The sequence below is a fragment of the Echinops telfairi genome, unplaced genomic scaffold (genome assembly GCF_000313985.2).
Source record: "Echinops telfairi isolate 266 unplaced genomic scaffold, ASM31398v2 ScPeMD7_28;HRSCAF=97, whole genome shotgun sequence".
In the NCBI taxonomy this organism is placed as follows: domain Eukaryota; kingdom Metazoa; phylum Chordata; class Mammalia; order Afrosoricida; family Tenrecidae; genus Echinops; species Echinops telfairi.
In genome coordinates, this window is record NW_022103925.1 from 4866539 (window position 1) to 4883456 (window position 16918).

General features: G+C 56.9%; 1 protein-coding gene across 1 annotated transcript; it reads right to left on the reverse strand.

The window, feature by feature from the left end:
* Positions 1 to 13365: 13365 nt before the first annotated feature.
* On the reverse strand, positions 13366 to 16898 carry MSX1 (msh homeobox 1). Its single transcript, XM_004715078.2, has 2 exons — positions 16448 to 16898; positions 13366 to 14534 (listed from the first exon to the last, which is right to left on the reverse strand). The coding sequence occupies exons 1-2, from the start codon at positions 16896 to 16898 to the stop codon at positions 14092 to 14094; spliced, it is 894 nt and encodes a 297-aa protein (XP_004715135.1). The 3' UTR covers positions 13366 to 14091.
* Positions 16899 to 16918: the final 20 nt, after the last annotated feature.

Genomic DNA, 16918 nt, shown 5'->3' on the forward strand with positions numbered 1-16918 from the left:
GTGCGGCCCCCGGGAGTCTGAGCACCACCACCACCACCTCATCCTCTCTAGGAAGGGGGCTCCAGCTGGGAAACCCTGGGTTCGCTTCCCAAATTCTTCCCAGCTGGCAGATGCCTGGTTCCCTTGACAACTCAGCGAGAATGGTGCTGGAAATCCTTCTCGGCACAGAAATGACATTGAGGGCCCAGCTCTCTGGGCTCCACTTCTCTGGATGACCCTGGGACTGTCACACTCTCTGTAAGCCCCGTCTCCTCCTGGGCCCCCAGGAAGTCGGCTCTCCAGCCCCTGCCAGCTCTCCGACCCTGGCACTTCTCGCTGGAGCCGAGCCAGCACCGGCTCCTCGTAAAGTGGGGCCTGCAGGGCAGGACCCTTCTCTTTTATAGAGACTTGTTTATGAACCGAGCTGTGGGCCCTGCCTGCGCTCAGACCGCTAGTGGCCCCGCCCCGCTGACCCGGTCAGCGATGCCGGAGTGTCCAGGAAGAAATGCCCATGAGCCACCCAGCACATGGGGGCTGGGGAGCCAGGCCAGGCCGCACACTTCTTGGGGTCCCTTGTTCTAACGTGACTCCACGGCCATGGGGCTTTTGTTCCTTGGGTGGGTTGCTTTGCTGTAGAGGAGCAGGGACGACCCCTGGCCGTCATTCTGTGCTGTCCACATCACCGTAGAGCCTCCCCCACCCCTGGGACAGAGGACAGCTATGCCATGGGATTTTCTTGGCTGATAGCTTTACAGGAGCAGATTGACAGGCCTCTGTCCCATGGAGCTGCTGGGTAGCCTGGAACCTCAGTAAACAACACCTCCCTGCCGGCTCCAGGGGACCCTCTCTCGGTACAAGACCGTGCTCCACCCACGTGGCTAAAATATGCCCCCAGACCATGTCCCCAAAAACTGTGTGTGCAAAGGTTGTCCCTGGTCTGCTTCTGAACGGCCCCTGCCTTGAAGATCCCATGGAGCAGAGTTCCTGGGTGCCTGGGGTCACTGGGAGAGGGAATGGGCACAGATGGCAACCATGAGCAGCGACACATCTGTAGGCAGGATCCTGTTTGGAACCCGGGTCTAGGTGCATCAGGCATTGAGCCCCGAGCAGGATGGTTTCCAAACGTAATCGTTTCTGAGTCACCAAGAAGCAAGCAGGTGTGTGTGTGCGCATGCAAACACACACACACACACACACACAACTGGAGCCAAGGCAGGCAGACCCAGAAAACCCTGCAGACCTCCCCAGAGGTGCTCTGTGAGTCGGACATCTCAGCCTCCACGGTGAAGAGACCGTGTGATCCTGTTCACTACGGCCACCTTCAGTGGCATGTGTATCACGAATCACTGCTGTGGTGGCTAGGTGCCATCGAGTCAATTCTGACCCACAGTGACCCCCGGGCACAACAGAAGGAGACACTGCCTGGTCCTGTGCCATCCTCACCACGGTCCCTGTGCCGGAGCCCACGGATGCAGCTGCCGTGTCCGTCCATCTCCTGGAGGGCCTTCCTCGTTCTCACCGCCCCTCCACTTGACCAAGCATGGGGTCCTTCTCCAGAGACTGATCTCTCCTGACATGTGCAACGTATGCAAAATGAAGTCTTGCCATCCTTGCCTCTAAGGAGCACTCTGGCCGTACTTCTTCCAAGACAGACCATGTGTCCTTACAGAAGCCCCAGGTACCTTCAACGTTCTTCTCCGGCACCGCCGTTCAAAGGCACCCCTCCCTCCTTCAGTCGTCCTGATTCCATGTCCGGCTTTCACAGGCACAGCCGGCTCAGTCCCCTAAGTAACATCCTTGCTCTTCAATAGTTTAAAGAGGTCTGTGCAGCAGATGGACCCAGTCCGGTGCGTCTCTCTGCTGTCTGGCTGATCCTGAAGGTCTACCGGATGGATGCTCCCAGCACCAGGGAACTAGTGCCTCACTCTTGGCGCTCTCTCCTCCCCGAGCTCTGTTGCCTTCATATACATCCTCTCACATAGTGTGTGTGTGTGTAGGGGGGGGGGGTGTTCCTGGGGGCGAGCTTCTGACTGCTCCTGGGGAAATTCCCACAGTCTGCTCCCTTCTTGTCCATGTTCCCATGAGGGAGCTGCTGCCCAAGCCCTCTTGAAAGAGTCAAAAACCAAGGATGTCCCTTTGAGGTCTAAGGTGCGTCTGCTCCAAGCCATGGGATCTTCAATCACCCCCATATACATGTGAACATTGGACACTGAATCAGGAACATGGGAGAAGCATGGGTGTGTGTGAACGGTGGTGCTGGGGCAGGGTGTGGAGAGGACCATGGGCCGCTGAAAGGAGAACACGTGAGCCCTGCAGTATGGTCAGAATGCGCCTCAGATACAAGGGTGGGAAGGCTTTTGTCTCCCGTACTTTGGGGGAGGTAGGTAGCCAGGCCTTTCCTCTGAGGTGCCTCTGGCTGGATTCAAACCACTAGTCTGGCTTTGTAGCCGCAAGGGACTCCTCCATATAGACAGCCATGGTTGTTGGATGTCCTCAAGTCGGTGGTGACTCGAAGTGACCCAGCAGGACAGCATTCTCTGATGGCCTCGCTGACTGAAAGGTCCATGATTCCAAGCCCCCGGCTACTCTGAGGGAGAAAGAGAAGGCAGGCAGCTCCCATGAACACTGAGTCTCAGGAACTTTAAGGAACAGCGATGAGTCAGGATCAACGTGGGGGAAGTGAGTTGGGCTTTGGCTTTCTGGAGCAGAGACTGGCAGTGTCCACAACTGCAAGCCCGCCGCCCCCACCATCGCCAGAGGCAGGGAAGGGGGTCAACATGGCTGAGACCCTGGTCTCAGCTGGCAGCAGTGTGGGACTGTCTGTGGGGCTTGCTTTCCGCAGCCAGCGCAGGAGGTTAAGACAAACTCCTTACCCACTCGCTTACAGGGGACTCTGCCCTGGTGGCATCGTGGTTTTGCATCGGACTGCTAACCATAAGGTCACCAGTCAGAAACCACCAGCCACTCCTAGGGAGAAAGGTGAGCCTTTCGACTCTGGGGGGAAAGTGCCAGTCTTGGAAATGCCCAGGGGGACAGTTCTACCTGTCTGTAGGGTTGCTCTGCAACTCAATGGCAGTGAGTTGTGTTGTGTTGTTTCTTAGTGCCCTGGGGGCCCCTTGTCTGCCACACCCCTGTCTTTGAATCACATCCCTCATGAGCTCTCACTGCCCTGGTTAGCCCCCCTCTGATGGGAATTTTCAGGATTTATATCTCTGCTTTTCTTTCTGTCTCTCCATCCTCCTCCGGCCCTGGCCCCTAGACGGGGACTTGTGCTGGTCATGACACTGCCCCCGGCACCTCACACAGCCCACCCAGCACATAGTAAGTCCTCAATAAATATACCTCCAACAAACTGTGTGTTGGGAACCACAGCCCCCACTGTGGGCACTTTCTCCTGGGCAGTGACATGAATCACATTACATGTGAAAGGAGAAAAGAGAGATGAGAAAGATCTTAGAAATGGGGAGGGTGGGGAGGAAGGAGCAGCAGGAAGAAATTGGGGGGAGGGAGGTCCATTCTTCTGCTCTTTCCTCTGCAAACCCATCTGTGGAGGATGTCTGGGGTGAGCCTCCTGAAATCAGAGCCATGGGGCCAATTCTTTACCCCAGGGTGCATCTGTCCCAACTCCCACCCATGATGTCTGGCTGTTTACTGGGTGGGTAGCCCCTTCCCTGGCTGCATGGGCCCAGCATAGCGACCCCAGGTCTGAAGCACATGAGTTACCTGGGGGGTCCTTAAGTGGGTCTCCATTGCCTCCAATGCTGGCCATTTCAGAGAAGGCTTATCACAGGGAGGCCAAGTTCTCACTCAGACCCTTCGAGGGCAGCGGCAAAAGCTGGGATCCCAGTTCCTGAGCGCTTACCTGGAATCAGCCGGGTGACTTTAGGCAAATCGTTTGGCACCTTTGAGAGTGTGTTAGGCCAGTTTGACTAGAGAAACAAATCCAGGGACGTTCATATATGTATAAGAAAGAGCTTTGGTTTAGGCAGGGTTCTCTAGAGAAATGAAACCAGGACACTTATGATTATATATATAGAAGAGGATAGGTTTATACAACAAGAAGGAATAGAGCAGCGAGTTAGTGCACACAGAGCAGTACAGAAGGCTCAGTTCAACTCACTTTCGTGGAACAGTTAATATACTGGAAGTCCTTCAACTCACATGGGCTGCTGGGTCCAAGGTCAAGGAAGCAGACAGCAGAGTCCTCCCTGGGGCAAGGCAAGCAGAGTCAGCCTACAGGCAGCAAGCAGCAGGGTGGGTCACCAACAGAGAACAGCTTGGGAGCTTAGGGAAGCAGGCCTGAGTGGGATATTGAATGCAAGCATTGCTAGGCAACAGGATCCACCAGCCTCAAGCACATGCAATGTGTAGGCATCAGCAGTGTGGGGAAGCAGGTCTCAAAGGAGACTCAAGCGCTAGCAATACAATCCATGGGTTGTCTTGGCCCACAGGTAGTGTAGCTCGCAAGTTGAGGCAGAGAACTAGCTAAAGCAGCCGCACACACGCTCCAGCACACTCTGATCACCAGAGGGCAAGAGAGAGGGGCCAGGTCTTGCAGAGCCAGTTATGTTTGTCCTCCAATCAAACTGTGGCCTGATTAATGCCACATGTTCCTGTTGGCCAGGTTGGTACAATAAACCTACCTATCACAAGCTTGATATCTAAGGGTGACTGTATATAATGAAAACATCCCAGCCCAGTCCAGATAAAGTCTATAAGTCCACTATTAGCCCATATGTCTGATACCAGTCTATAAATTCCTCTTCAGACTCACGCAGCACATGTCATAATGCCAAATGCAGGAAGATCACAGGCCAGTGGGTGGACAGTCATTTGGATCCAGTGGTGGTGGAAGCATCTCAGCGGTGGCGTGATGCTCCTCCCACTCCCTGAGTGTGGTTCCTCAATGGGAAAGTGGAGCAGAGAGAGAGAGACCGGCCCACCTCTTCCGATGGCAGAATCAAGAGACAGAGGACGTTTCTAGGATCCTCATGAGAAGGCAAAGCCCACAAGGAAAGGTCATCAGTCTGCGACCTGATTGACAGGCTATACTCTGACCCTTTATCCTTCTATCAAGTTGACATGAAATTGTGTAATACCACAGAGGGAGACTTGGCCCATCTGTGATCAAGGTCTAACACTGATATGCCCCCCCGCTTTTTTTTATGCCCCTTTAAGGGCCAAAGATAAGGTGATATGAGTTCCCACCCCTGTGAGCTGGTGGGTGGCACAGTCTTGGGCTCAGGCTAGGCTCCTTTGGGGATGGGAGTGCTGGCTGTCCGGCTGAGGGATGGCCAGAGGGACACGCTGACAGGTGTCCCAGTGCCAGACTGAGAGTGGGGTAAGCAGGGAGCCGGTGAAGATCACAAAAGCAGGGGAGGTTTCTCAGAAGGGATGGAGATAATCAGACATTTGAGGAGGGAGTGCCTTCTGCTTGGGGGTGCAGCGAAGCCCTTCCTCTCCCCATCTGCATCCTACACTCATAGAGCCCGTCCCCCCCATGCCCATCCTACACACACTCAAGCGGAGACGGAGAGCATCCTTCAATATTGGGTCCCAGGGGGGCCCTGGCTGGTCTGCCTGTGTTGCAACCTCCTTTAGCTGTGTGACCTGGGCAAATCCCTTCACCTCTCTGATCTACAGTGCTCTTCTCTGAAAGCTGCCTCGGGTGGGGACTGAATCGGGCCATGCGCACCCTGTAGGAGCCTTGGTGGCGGAGTGGTTACTCACTGGGCTGCTAACCTGGCAAGTTCAGCAGTTTAAAACCAGCAACTGCTCCTCAGGAGAAAAATGAGGCTTTTGACTCCCATAAAGAGTTACAGTAGCCTTGTGTCACCAGCTAAGTTGGACACTAAGGTCGCTCTGGGGGTGTCCGAAAGGGGCTCTGAAGGCCCTGGCCCGGGTTCTACTCCCCCCTTCGAATCTCAGCTCCCAAGTTGCTTCTGTAGCCGGAACCACTCGGAAAAGACAAGCCCCAGCATTACTTCTCAGGAGCTCTCTCACCCCAGTGTTTGATGGACCTGCTGCTTCCCATGCTGAAGTGGGCGGGGGTGGGGGGGCTGTTGCAGGGAGGAGATGCTAGAAGGAAGCAGAACGTGCTGGGGTCCTGGGCCTGCCCACAGTTACAGCTTGACCCCTCTCTCTGCACCTCTGTTTTCTCAATGAGGGCGCTGTGGGGGCGGGTAGGTAGGGGAGGATAGATTCTGCTGGCTCTGTCATTAACTCCTCAGTTCAACTCAAAGGAGGGTGAGAAGACAGAGGCTGTCTAACAGCCCTGGTTCCACACTGGACTGCTCACAGCCGTTCAAAACCACCAGCCACTCCGAGGGAGAAAGAGGAGGCTTTTTCCCTCCATAAGGAGTTACAGTCTGGGAAAGCCCCAGGGGCAGTTCTACGCTGTCCTATAGGGTCACTAAGAGTCGGCATCAACTCGATGGCGGAAAGTTTGGGTTTGGAGGTTATGCGAGAGACCTTAGACTAGTCACTAAATCTCTGTGTGCCTCAGCTTCCTTGCCTGTCGTCCCTGGGGTGTTGCGAGCCTTAAGCAGTGGACTACCAGCCAGAACCCACCCAGAGACACATAAGAAAAAAGGCCTGGTGATCCTGAAAACCTACTGCATGCCCACAGTCACCCCGAGTTCAAGTTCACTCACAGAGGGGCAGGCCTTCCTCCGGAAGGGCAGGCTAGTGGGTTTGAATCACCAACTGTTTGCTCTGCCTAACCTAACCTCACTAAGTCACTGACTCATAGCAACCCTATAGGGCAGGGCAGCCACAGTGAACAGCCTGAAAGGGCCCCTGGAACTGCCCCGTGGGGGCTTTGAGGAACTCACCCTTTAACCTCATCTTTCTCCCATGGAGAGACAGAGGAACTTGAACTTCTGGCCTCGTGGTTAGCAGTCCACTGAGTAACCCACTACACCACTGGGGGCTCCTCGCTTTCAGGAAGCAGACAGCCCCATCTTTTTCCAGCAGCTTGGCTAGTGGATTTGAATCCCAGCCTGCGGTGAGCAGCGCAGCATTTACCCCAATGCCCCACTAGAGCTCTTTGTAGCTTAGAAGAGACGCCTCTTTCTTGTGGAACCTTGCTTTTCTCAGGATGGCCCGAGGGCGCCCCAACACCTCATTCCGGGCGCCATCCACGTTAGAAGCCTGGGAACTCCAGCATCAGAGTGCTCAAGCGCCTGCGCCCGCCCCGAAGCCACAGCCCCTGTGCTCAGCGACCCCGCGCCTCCCTCCACACCCACCTGGGCTGGATCCTCTCAGTCGCCAGGACCAGGACGCACAGACTCAGTGCGAGCGGCTTGGCGCGCCGCGGCGAGGGGTCAGCAAATTGGGTGGTTGTGGGATCTTGCCCCAGCGGCTTGGCTCTCAGCCTGGGTTTACTGGCGGGCAAGTGGCCTGGTGGAGTCGTTCTAAGGATGGGGGCACTCACGTGAGTGAAGACAAACCTGCCCGTGATGCCCTGCCTCTGTAACAGACCAGCGTCTTCTTGGAGCCCGCTCTCCAATGTGGCCCATTTCAAATAAAGGCTTCCCTTTGGCCACACCGGGGTCGCTTCTGCGAGGTATAAGGCCCGGCTGCCACTGGGGCAGAGGGGAGTGCTGGAGGAGCACGGTTTTGTTTTGTTTTTAATTGATTGGTTGCTGTGTAAGCCGCTACAGGAAGGAGATGGTGATCCCAAGCGCCCCACGTCCAGCGCACACTGGGCAGCCTGTTTTTCTGTGTGAGATGGGCAGAGGCCAGGGGACGATGGGGGAAAGGGCTGGGAGGTGGCCCAGGGTACACATCCTTTAGGCTAGTGCCAACCCCTCCCAGCCACAAGGCTCTCCAGAGATACCTAGTGCCCAGCGCGCATGTGTGCATGTATGCGTGCTCTTGTGGAAAGAGAGAGAGATCCCAGGAACAGAGAGCCCCAGCCAGCTGGGTAAGTAAGTGGATAGATGGGAAGGAGGTGGCCCTGCAGTCCCTCCGTCCCCAGCTCCAACCCTACCTGAGCTCAGACCCGCAGCCAGCTAGCCTGGGCGTCCTTGCCAGCCTATGGCCCTTCGGGGCTGTGCTGTGTGCTTACTTCTGTCAAGCCCCATGATGAGAACCGGGTCTTGGAATTCGTTCCTAGGGACCACAGAAGGAAGGCAGCTCCCGAGATGCGCTGGACCAGTTTCAGAGCAAGGGACAGGTACCGTGACTTGATGGATAAATCTATACTCCAGTCTTCAGCCCCAGGCGTGGGGTCTCTACGGAGGCCCAGACACCAATGCCTTTCTTCAAAAGAACTCACAACACTGGCAGGGTGGTCGCTGGACTCAAGGCGAACCCACACTTCATAGCTGGCCACAGCCAGTGAGGTTCTGAGAGGCTAAGTAACCTTCCCAGGTCACAGGGCTTTATGTTCCCAAACCAGGATTCACAGGCAGATGGAGGAGCCTGTGGGCCACCCCAGGCCCAGGACCTCACCCTCAAAGCACCGCCTTCTCCTTCTAGGCGGGGGCGGGGGCGGCTGCCAAGAGGCATTTGAGATCCTAGACTGGGGTTTATAGAACAGCAGGGTGTCCTGTGTAACCCTCAGAAAACACCCAGAGACTCTCAGACTATCCGGAGTCGGAGGGGTTGAGGAGCCCGAACAGAGACCATGGCGTCAGGTACAGAGGATGGCAGGAGTTCCGCGTGGGGCCAGGCAGTCTCGTGCCGCCACGGAAAAGCAAGGGCCTTACGTATCAGTACTGACCTGGAATCACACAGGGGCATGGAAGTGAGGCTCCTTATGCCTCGCCGCCTGCCTGCTGGTCTTCCAGGGCAGGCAGCTGGCCCGGCTTCCCATGCATCCTGCGCTGAGTCTAGGGTCTTAGAGGCCTGGCAGGGGTGGCTCTCCACGGGACATTGTTCCGTCTCTCTCTGGGGTCTTGGTCTCATGCAGGGTCTCCAAGTCTCTCAGCTTCCTCTCCCCCACCTTGTCTCCCTCAGCACCCCCATCCCCCACCCCAATTCGGTTCCTCACCAGGTCCTACTGGGCCGAATTCTTGTTGAGATGCTGGTAGGTGGGCTTGGGGTGTGTTTGCCTCTCTGAGTCAGAGCTGGGCGGGGTGGGGGGTGGCTGTGTGCTTACCTGGATGCGTGTGTGTGCTGGCTGCGGTGTGGAGAGGTTGCATTCACATATAAGCTGTGTCATGTGACATCGTGCCTGTCCATGTTGTGTGTGGCTAGGTGTCTGTTGATGTGTGCACCACCTGTCTTTGGGATGTTGATTGGGTGTGTGTACGTGTTGATTGTGTGTGTGTGGGGGGGGTGTTCTGTTTGTGAGTGGTACGTGTTGCTGGGATACATGTACGTTGGCTGCATGTATGTTACTGGGTTGGTTCCTGTGTATGTTTGGTCTCTGTGTTGATCTCTCTGTGTTATAAATGTGTTTGTATATTATATTGGTGATGGTGGTGTGTGTGTGTGTGTGTGTGTGTGTGTGTATTTGCACGCTTGCAAGAGTTGTGCTGTGCTTCAGCTCTTCACCAGGAGGGGACCTCCGTCCAGCGGTGAAGCTGATAGTAGGAATGGGGGGCGGGGCGCTGGGGAGGGGGCGGGCCCTGGTGAAGAGAGGGTCCTGGGGCGAGGGGGAGTCTGGGTAGTGCAGCAGTGTAGGTCTAGATTCAAACCAACCAACCAACCAAACGAACTCTGAGGTGGGGGCAGCAATTGTGCAGTTACGCTTGGTCTAATTGAATTGTGGATTTTTTAATATCGGTAAGAGCTCCCAATCCAATGATTAAAAAAAAATCAAACTGCCATTCCTCTTCCAGGGAGAGGAAGGAATTTCTTCTTCCCAGGGTGAGGACTGCAGGGCTGGGCAGAGGTCAGGTGGTTCCCGGAGCACCAGGCGTCCAGCTCTGGGGACTGTCCGGGTCTTCAGCAGCGGAGGGCCCCAGCAGGAGTGGATTGGAGAGGCCGTCCAGAGCCCCAGGGGACCCGGTCAGGCCGACGCCAGCCACCAAGTTGAAAGAAGGCTGCAGCCCTGGCTCTCTGTTTCCCACTGCGCCCCCAGGGCGCAGGCACGCAGGCCAGCTGGACTGTGCTCACCTCAAGACCGGCAATGGCCACTAAGCTGATGGGAGAACGGGGGTTAGTGGGGGTGGGAGACAGGACCTTTGGACAGAGGTTGGATTCTCATCCACAGCCCCCAGCCCGTGAGTCATTGTCTGCATCTGCCTTCAGCGGACATCCTGCTGGACCTGAGACTGCAGCCCACCCACCCCCCACCACAGCTGCCAGAAGAGAAAGGAGCCCAAGCCTACCCTGTCCCGGGGACCTCGGAGCACCCCAGATCTCTTTCCTCTTCTTGGGACCTGAGTACCCCTGGACCTCGGTCGTTGGGTCTCCCCATTCTGGCCCAGACACCAGCACCACTGTCCGGCCAGGGCTTCTCCGCAAACTAAAGGAAACTGCCTTCCCGGACAGCAGGGCCGAAAGGGGAGACGCTTGACTAGTTGGTCTGTCTGTCTCCGGTGCTCCACCCCAGCCAGGCCTGAAGGAGTTAAATTCGGAGCTGCGCCCCAGGGTGACTCACCTCCCAGAGACCTGTGCCCTCCCCTGGCCCTTCCCAGCCCCAAAGAGCCCGTCGTGCATACACTAGGCAAGGCTCCGCAGCTTGGGGGACGCGTGGATCCCAGTGGCAGGCGGACAGGTGTTCGAATCCCGACTCCAGCCCTTTTTAGCTGTGTGACTTGGAGAAAACCATGCCACCTCTCAGTCTTCTCCGTAAAAATGTCCGTGTGGTTGGGAGATGGGGCCGCGCGCGGTTTCCCAGGTTCCTGCAAAAACGTAACCGCGTCTGTGTGACTCCGTGACTTCCGTGGAGGTTAGTTTCCAGAAAGGAATGAATCCACTAAAGCCCAGGCCTGGCCCGCCCCCGGTGGTTAACTAGGAACTGAATTCAAAGGGCAGGGGTGAGGTTAGAGGGGTCCCCAAGCCCAGCTAGAATTCAGGATTAGAATTCAGAATGGAACCAGTTGCGTGGCGCAGAGCGCTTCGCCACACCAGCGCGCCGTCCCCTCCAAAGGACAATTACTGAGCGCCTTCTGTGTGCACAGCGCGGGGTGTACCGAGGAATTCGAAAACAAAACTGGCACGGGGGTGTGGAGCAAAGGAAGGGATGGAAGAAAAGGAACAAACGAGGAAAGGAATGGAAGGAAATCCGGACGCAGGGCGCGCAGCCAGAGATGGAGGCCGGCAGGGGTCCCCGGGCAACGGGCGGGGTCTACCCAGGCTGCAGCGCAGGGAGTGGGGGGTGAGATAGGAGCGCCCGCCTCGCCTGCAGCTACCGCCTCGCCGGAGCCGGGCGGGTCTAGGGCGCGCGAGCCGTTGCTCATTACAGCAATTATGTTGCTCTGCATTTGCCTCGACCCTAAATTGCCAAGTGCCCAGGAGCCAGGAGGCTCCGGAGCTGTGGCGGAGGGAGACATCCGATCCAACCCCGCCATTCCGGAGCCGCGCGGAAAGCGCTCCAGCATGGACAGGGGGTTGGTGGGGGAGGTTGGTTTCCCAGGCGCCCTCCCACGGGGGGGGGATTCGCGACCCCTTCTCAAAGTTCCGGGAGGTGAGCCCCAAGCCCATTGCGCAGATGAGAAAACCGAGGTTTGGGACGCTGGCCAGATCTTACCTACCCAAGTTCCACCAGCCTTTAAATTCAAGAGAGGCGCAAGTTCAATAGGATCCCTCGGGACTGGCGCGTCGCCAGGGGGCTTCCTGGAAGGAATCTGGGACTTTTGTGAAAACCAGAGGTCCTGCATGCTGTCACTGTCACCCGAGGGCCGCTTAATTTATCGAGAAGCATATAAAGAAGGAAAGAGAACGGAGCCCCAAACATTCCCAGGCTGCAAGAAGCGGTGACACCCATCATTTGTTTTCAAAGTTGTGGGCGTCTCTGCCGTTTCTGGGTCTGTCGGCTCTCGGGGCACTCAGATGCCCACTGAGGCTGTGACTCGGCTTCCCCTAGCCGGCCGAGAAGGGCCAGCGCCCCGAGGCTGCCCAGAGCGTCCCGTGCCCAGGGAACTGCAGTCCGTCCAGTAAGTTTTCTTTTCTCCTCTTCCGAAAGGGGCTTGCGCGCGCGGGCCCAGCCCGGGTAGATCAAGTTTGGGTCCCAGCCACGGAGCCTGGAAGAAGGCTCAGGGTACTGGGTGTACGCAGGGAGTCAGCTGAATCCGCTCAGGATGCGCGCAAAGCAAGATAGTCCAGGAATCCCTAGCCTGGTGTCCCGACTGGGGGGTTAGAAACACCTCAAGTGGAGTCCCCAGAGCGCCCCAGCCTCGGTTTCCCCCCAGCGCTTCGGGTTCTAATTTGGGAAAGGACGACCCCAGTCCTAAGTCCAACGCGGTGTAGACAGTGGGTTCTAAACCCCTGCATTTAATGGTTGCCTGCCTGGACCAGTTCGCCACTGGAGAGCTGCATGGGACCCTGATCCTTGGACTTCGTAGGCGCCGGCCTATGCTGGGGCAGAAGGGGTGGCAGATACGAAGAGCCCCTCGGCAAGATAAGCGAGCTGCCTGTCACAGGCTGCCAAAGTAGCAGCCTTTTCTAAGAGGTCATTTTCCATCTTCAACACGCCCCACCCCCGAAAAAAGGCTAAATTTAAGAGCTTGATAGTAATGATTTTATATTCACCCATAATCATGACCTTCAATGAACTCCGAGAATTTAAAAATCGGCATGTGAAGGTTTGGACAAACACCACACCTCCGGATGCGGGAACATGTGCTTGCTGGGGGTGGGGGTGGGGGTTCTGGAACTTTCTCAGGAGTTCACACTTTGAAGGCAGCCACTCTGACATCTCAAAATTAGTTCCACAAATGCCGGCTGCGGCCGTCTACACGGTCCTCACGGATGATTTAAAGAAGCAGAGGAATCGCCTGAACTCAGGGTCTCCCCCGCCCCTAACCTGGCCTCTTGTGGGAAAAATAGGTTTTGCGGGGGTGGGAGCTGTCTCTGAGAGCTGTCTGCAGTCATTAACCCATTTGGGTGATTCACTTTGTGTTCGGAGACAGGTTAAAAGGGGAGAGAGAAAAAGAGAGCCCGTTCAGGGTCGCCTGATCAAGTGTGCATTTCGGCTTAAAGTGAATTGGAAAATTGAGCCTAATTATCCTGGGTAATTGCTTCAATTCTCCACTTGACTTTGCGAATGGAGATCTGTCCCGCGTGTGTTTGTGTCCTGAGAAGACATTCCTGGCAGTGCCCACCTCCCTTTCCCTCCAGTCGAACCAGTGTCCTCTTTGAAAGGTGCTGGCCTAAATGCTATCCTTTTCCCAGAAAAAACAACTATCCCTGAGAGGCGGGACTCTGGGGGGGTGGGGGAGGGAGGCTGTAAATAAAAAAGTAGCGAATTCAGTCCAGAAAGCGTTTCTTTGTAGCTTAAAATTAATTTATTTAACAAATATAGCTATGATATAAATGATAATAAAATTTCAAATATACAGTATATTACATAGTACACAGTCCCTTCCAAAGGGGTCTTTCAAAGCCACACAAATGTACTATTAAATAATAAAAGTTGGGTTTGCCCGGTTTTGTTCCATGTTTTTTATTTCCTCCCCCCTTCTTCTTCCTGTTGTTGCTGAGGGAAGATGTCTGCCCTCCCTATCTTTGCAATATATTTGTGTGTGTCCCCCCCAAAAAAAGCACAAGTGTGTCACTGGTGAAATTCCCATACAAGTTGAGAGCCAGCATCACCCACAGCAAATTCTTCTTTTTCTTTCTCTCCATCTGCCCTCCTTTCCAACATTGTCACATATATTTCTCTGGGCGGGCTTGGGGGCAAAGGGACAGGGATGCCCCAACAAGCAGGGTCTCTAGTCCTAGGGTTCAACTATGCCTTCTCCAGGGAGCCCGGGATAAACTCCTTAGCCCCTGTGGCCTTAGTTCCTCCAGGTGTAAAACTGGGGGGTTGGACGAATCCACCAGAACACGGGGGATCCTGCCAGTCATTTGGAGGCGGCAGAGAATCCGAGCTGCAAGAAACAGGAGGGCAGCCGCCATGGAGAACCCGGGTCCGTGTGGAGTTCGAAGGTCGGACTGAGAAGGTGCTGAGCCAGGAGCGCGCTGGCAGGGCCCGGCTGGCACTCCGCAGACCCTCTATGTCAGGTGGTACATGCTGTAGCCCACATGGGCCGTGTAGAGTCCCACTGGAGCCACGGGCAGCGTGGCACGCTGGAAGGGGCCAGACGCTCCGTAGAGGGAGGCGCCAGCGGCCGCAGCGACGGCTGCGGGACCGCCGAGCGGGAAGGACAGGCCAAAGGCGGCGGGTGGCAGCATGGGCTTGGCGGCCATCTTCAGCTTCTCTAGCTCGGCCTCCTGCAGTCTCTTGGCCTTGGCGCGGCGGTTCTGGAACCAAATCTTCACCTGTGTCTCCGTGAGGCTGAGCGAGCTAGAGAACTCGGCGCGCTCCGCGATGGAGAGATACTGCTTCTGGCGGAATTTGCGCTCCAGCGCCAGCAGCTGCGCCGTTGTGAAGGGCGTCCGCGGTTTGCGGTTGGTCTTGTGCTTGCGTAGGGTGCAGGCCGGGGGGCTCAGCCGCCCTAGGGGGCCGAGAGAGAAGAGGGTTAAGAGGGCTCTGGAGTCAGATCTTCCCAGAAAGTAACAATACCAGTCCCACCATGTTCCCAGTGCCTACACGCCAGGCTCTGGGTGAGGCAGGTAGATGTTGGTGCCTATTTTTGTGACGGAACAAACAGCTTCCAGGGGAGAGGTGACCCATGACCCAGACTCGGTGGCCTAGAACGGGAGACGGATGTTAACAAGGTAGAGTCCGCGGCCCAGTGCCCAGGCACGTTTAATTGAATGTGTTGAGGAAATGTCGGTGTTGGCCGCCCAGTGCTCAGAGCTGAGCTATGCCCCTGTGGCTGAATCCAGAGATTGGACTCCCAGTTCCATGAATACCGCTCCGCTCCACAGGTCGAGGTGCCTGTCCCAGCTCGCTCCCGCAGGCGCCGGGTTTGAACCATTAGAGCTCTCTCTGCGCAGAAGGGAACGCTTAATTTCTAATGGAGCTTCTTCCCCAGCCATGCTCTCTGGTCAGTGGCTCTTGGCCTAGGGCTGAGCCATAAGGACCCTGCGGGCCGCCCCCAAGTTTTTCCTCTTGATTACAAAAACAATTTGGGAGCTTGCTCCTGAGTGTGGCCAGGCAGACGGAGGGCGCTCCACTCCAGCCAGGCAGATCGGCTTCTCAAGGTAGAAAGTGGAGCCATCGTTTCCCAGGACAACTGCCCAAGGCCCTGCCTGGATGCCCAAGTTGTTGTTTGGGGGGGGGGGGGGGGGGGGGGGGGGGGGAGGGAGAGGGCGAGACCCTCTGCCTGCCCAGTAAGTCCTCCCCTCCAAGAAAGGAAATTCGCAAGGAGGCTGTTTCCCCAAGCGGGTTTTTTCCAACCTCTACATTTTTCATTCTTGTGTGTCTAAAAGAAAACAAAACAAAACCAGCCTTCTACCACCCCATCATCTGCTGCAATCCCCTAAAGATCCCAGACCGTCGGTCGTATGAAATCTCTCCTGAGTGTTCACATTCCTCTTCTTCCCCTTTCTGGTCCTGGAAGCTCTTAGCTCTGGACAGACGGGTCACACCAGGAGCAGGAGGCAACTGCCAACAGTCACCCCGTTTGGCAGGACAGCCAAGCGCCAGGCTACCTTCTGGGGACGTTAGGCCCAGGGAGGGGCTGCCCATTCAAAGACGTTTACTCCCCAGATAAAAATCACTCTTCGGCAGCACACCATTGATTTCAGCGGCTATTATGCCCAGCCGAATAATCAGAGGAAACGAGGAAAACTTGGGAATTTCCCGTGGTTCAGAAATATCTCCGAACAGGGCTCTCCACGCAGCGGAGCCCCGGCGCCAGGCCTCCGTACAACCCCCTGACGCGACTTGGGTGGCTGGAGTCTGCTTTACCAGCTGGTCCAAGAAGTTGGGGAAGCTTCAGGCAGAACTGGAGGTGGTGCACCCAACAAATGCCCCCCCCCTGGAGCCCAGGAACCCCCATTCATCCATTCGCCCACAGCACCAAACTTCAGCCCCAAACTGGAAGGCAGTGAGGGGATGATTTGCAAAAGCTGGAGTACCTCGTGGGAAAGAAATACTCTACAAGAGAGGAGAGAGAGTCAGCTCTTAGAAAGCGAAACTTGCAATAGGACAGACCCGCATCTCTCAGCAAGCGCTTTGGGTAAAGGCCAAGTTACAGGGCCTGGGGTCATATAGGGCAGCAGAGAAAGAGACAGTGCCTTTCCAAGAGCAAAGCGTCGCCCGGTCAGGAAGACTTGGGTCCCCCTTCCGGGGGGTGGAGGAAGGGGGTGCGGGGACAGACGTGCCCACCTGGCCTTCCCTCTCGATCCGCAGCGGGCTCCAGGATGCTGCCTCAGGTAGCCCAACCTGGCGACAGGCAGGCGCGGCGCCCCGGGCCCCGCAGCCCGCCCGCCCTCCCTCCCGCCTGCGGTGGCTACTCACGGGCCGGAGGCGGGGAGAATCGGGGACTCTGCATCCACGGGGTCCTTTCCGGCTTCTCCGGGCTCTCGGCTTTGACCAGCGCCTCCTCGGGCAGCTTGAGGAGTCCTCCCACCGAGAAGGGGCCTAGCGGCCGCGGCGAGGCGGGCGCATCCGGGGTGCCCAGGGGGCCCGCACGGGCACCCAGAGGCTGCGCCAAGCCACCCGCCGCCGCCGCGCCCTCGGGCGCAGCCAGGGCGCTCTCCTTGGCCCCGGGCTTCCGGTGGTCGGCCATGAGCGCCTCCACGCTGAAGGGCAGCAGCGAAGGGGCGGCTTTGGGCTTGCCACCCTCCTCGTCGGCGCCCATGACGGCGCTGGAGGCCGGGCCCCCACCTGCCCCCGCCGACGGGCCGAAGGCGGAATCCTCCACTTTAACACCGAGTGGCAAAGAAGTCATGTCAGCAGCCGGGGCCATGCAGAGCCGGCCGCCCCCTG

Bases quoted from the DNA above. Each gene is read 5' to 3' on its own strand.
- MSX1 (XM_004715078.2), bottom strand. From the start codon at position 16,898: ATGGCCCCGGCTGCTGACATGACTTCTTTGCCACTCGGTGTTAAAGTG. The intron at 14,535-16,447 runs GTGAGTAGCCAC...TCGGCCCCCTAG, and splicing joins ATTCTCCCCGCCTCCGGCCC to GGCGGCTGAGCCCCCCGGCC.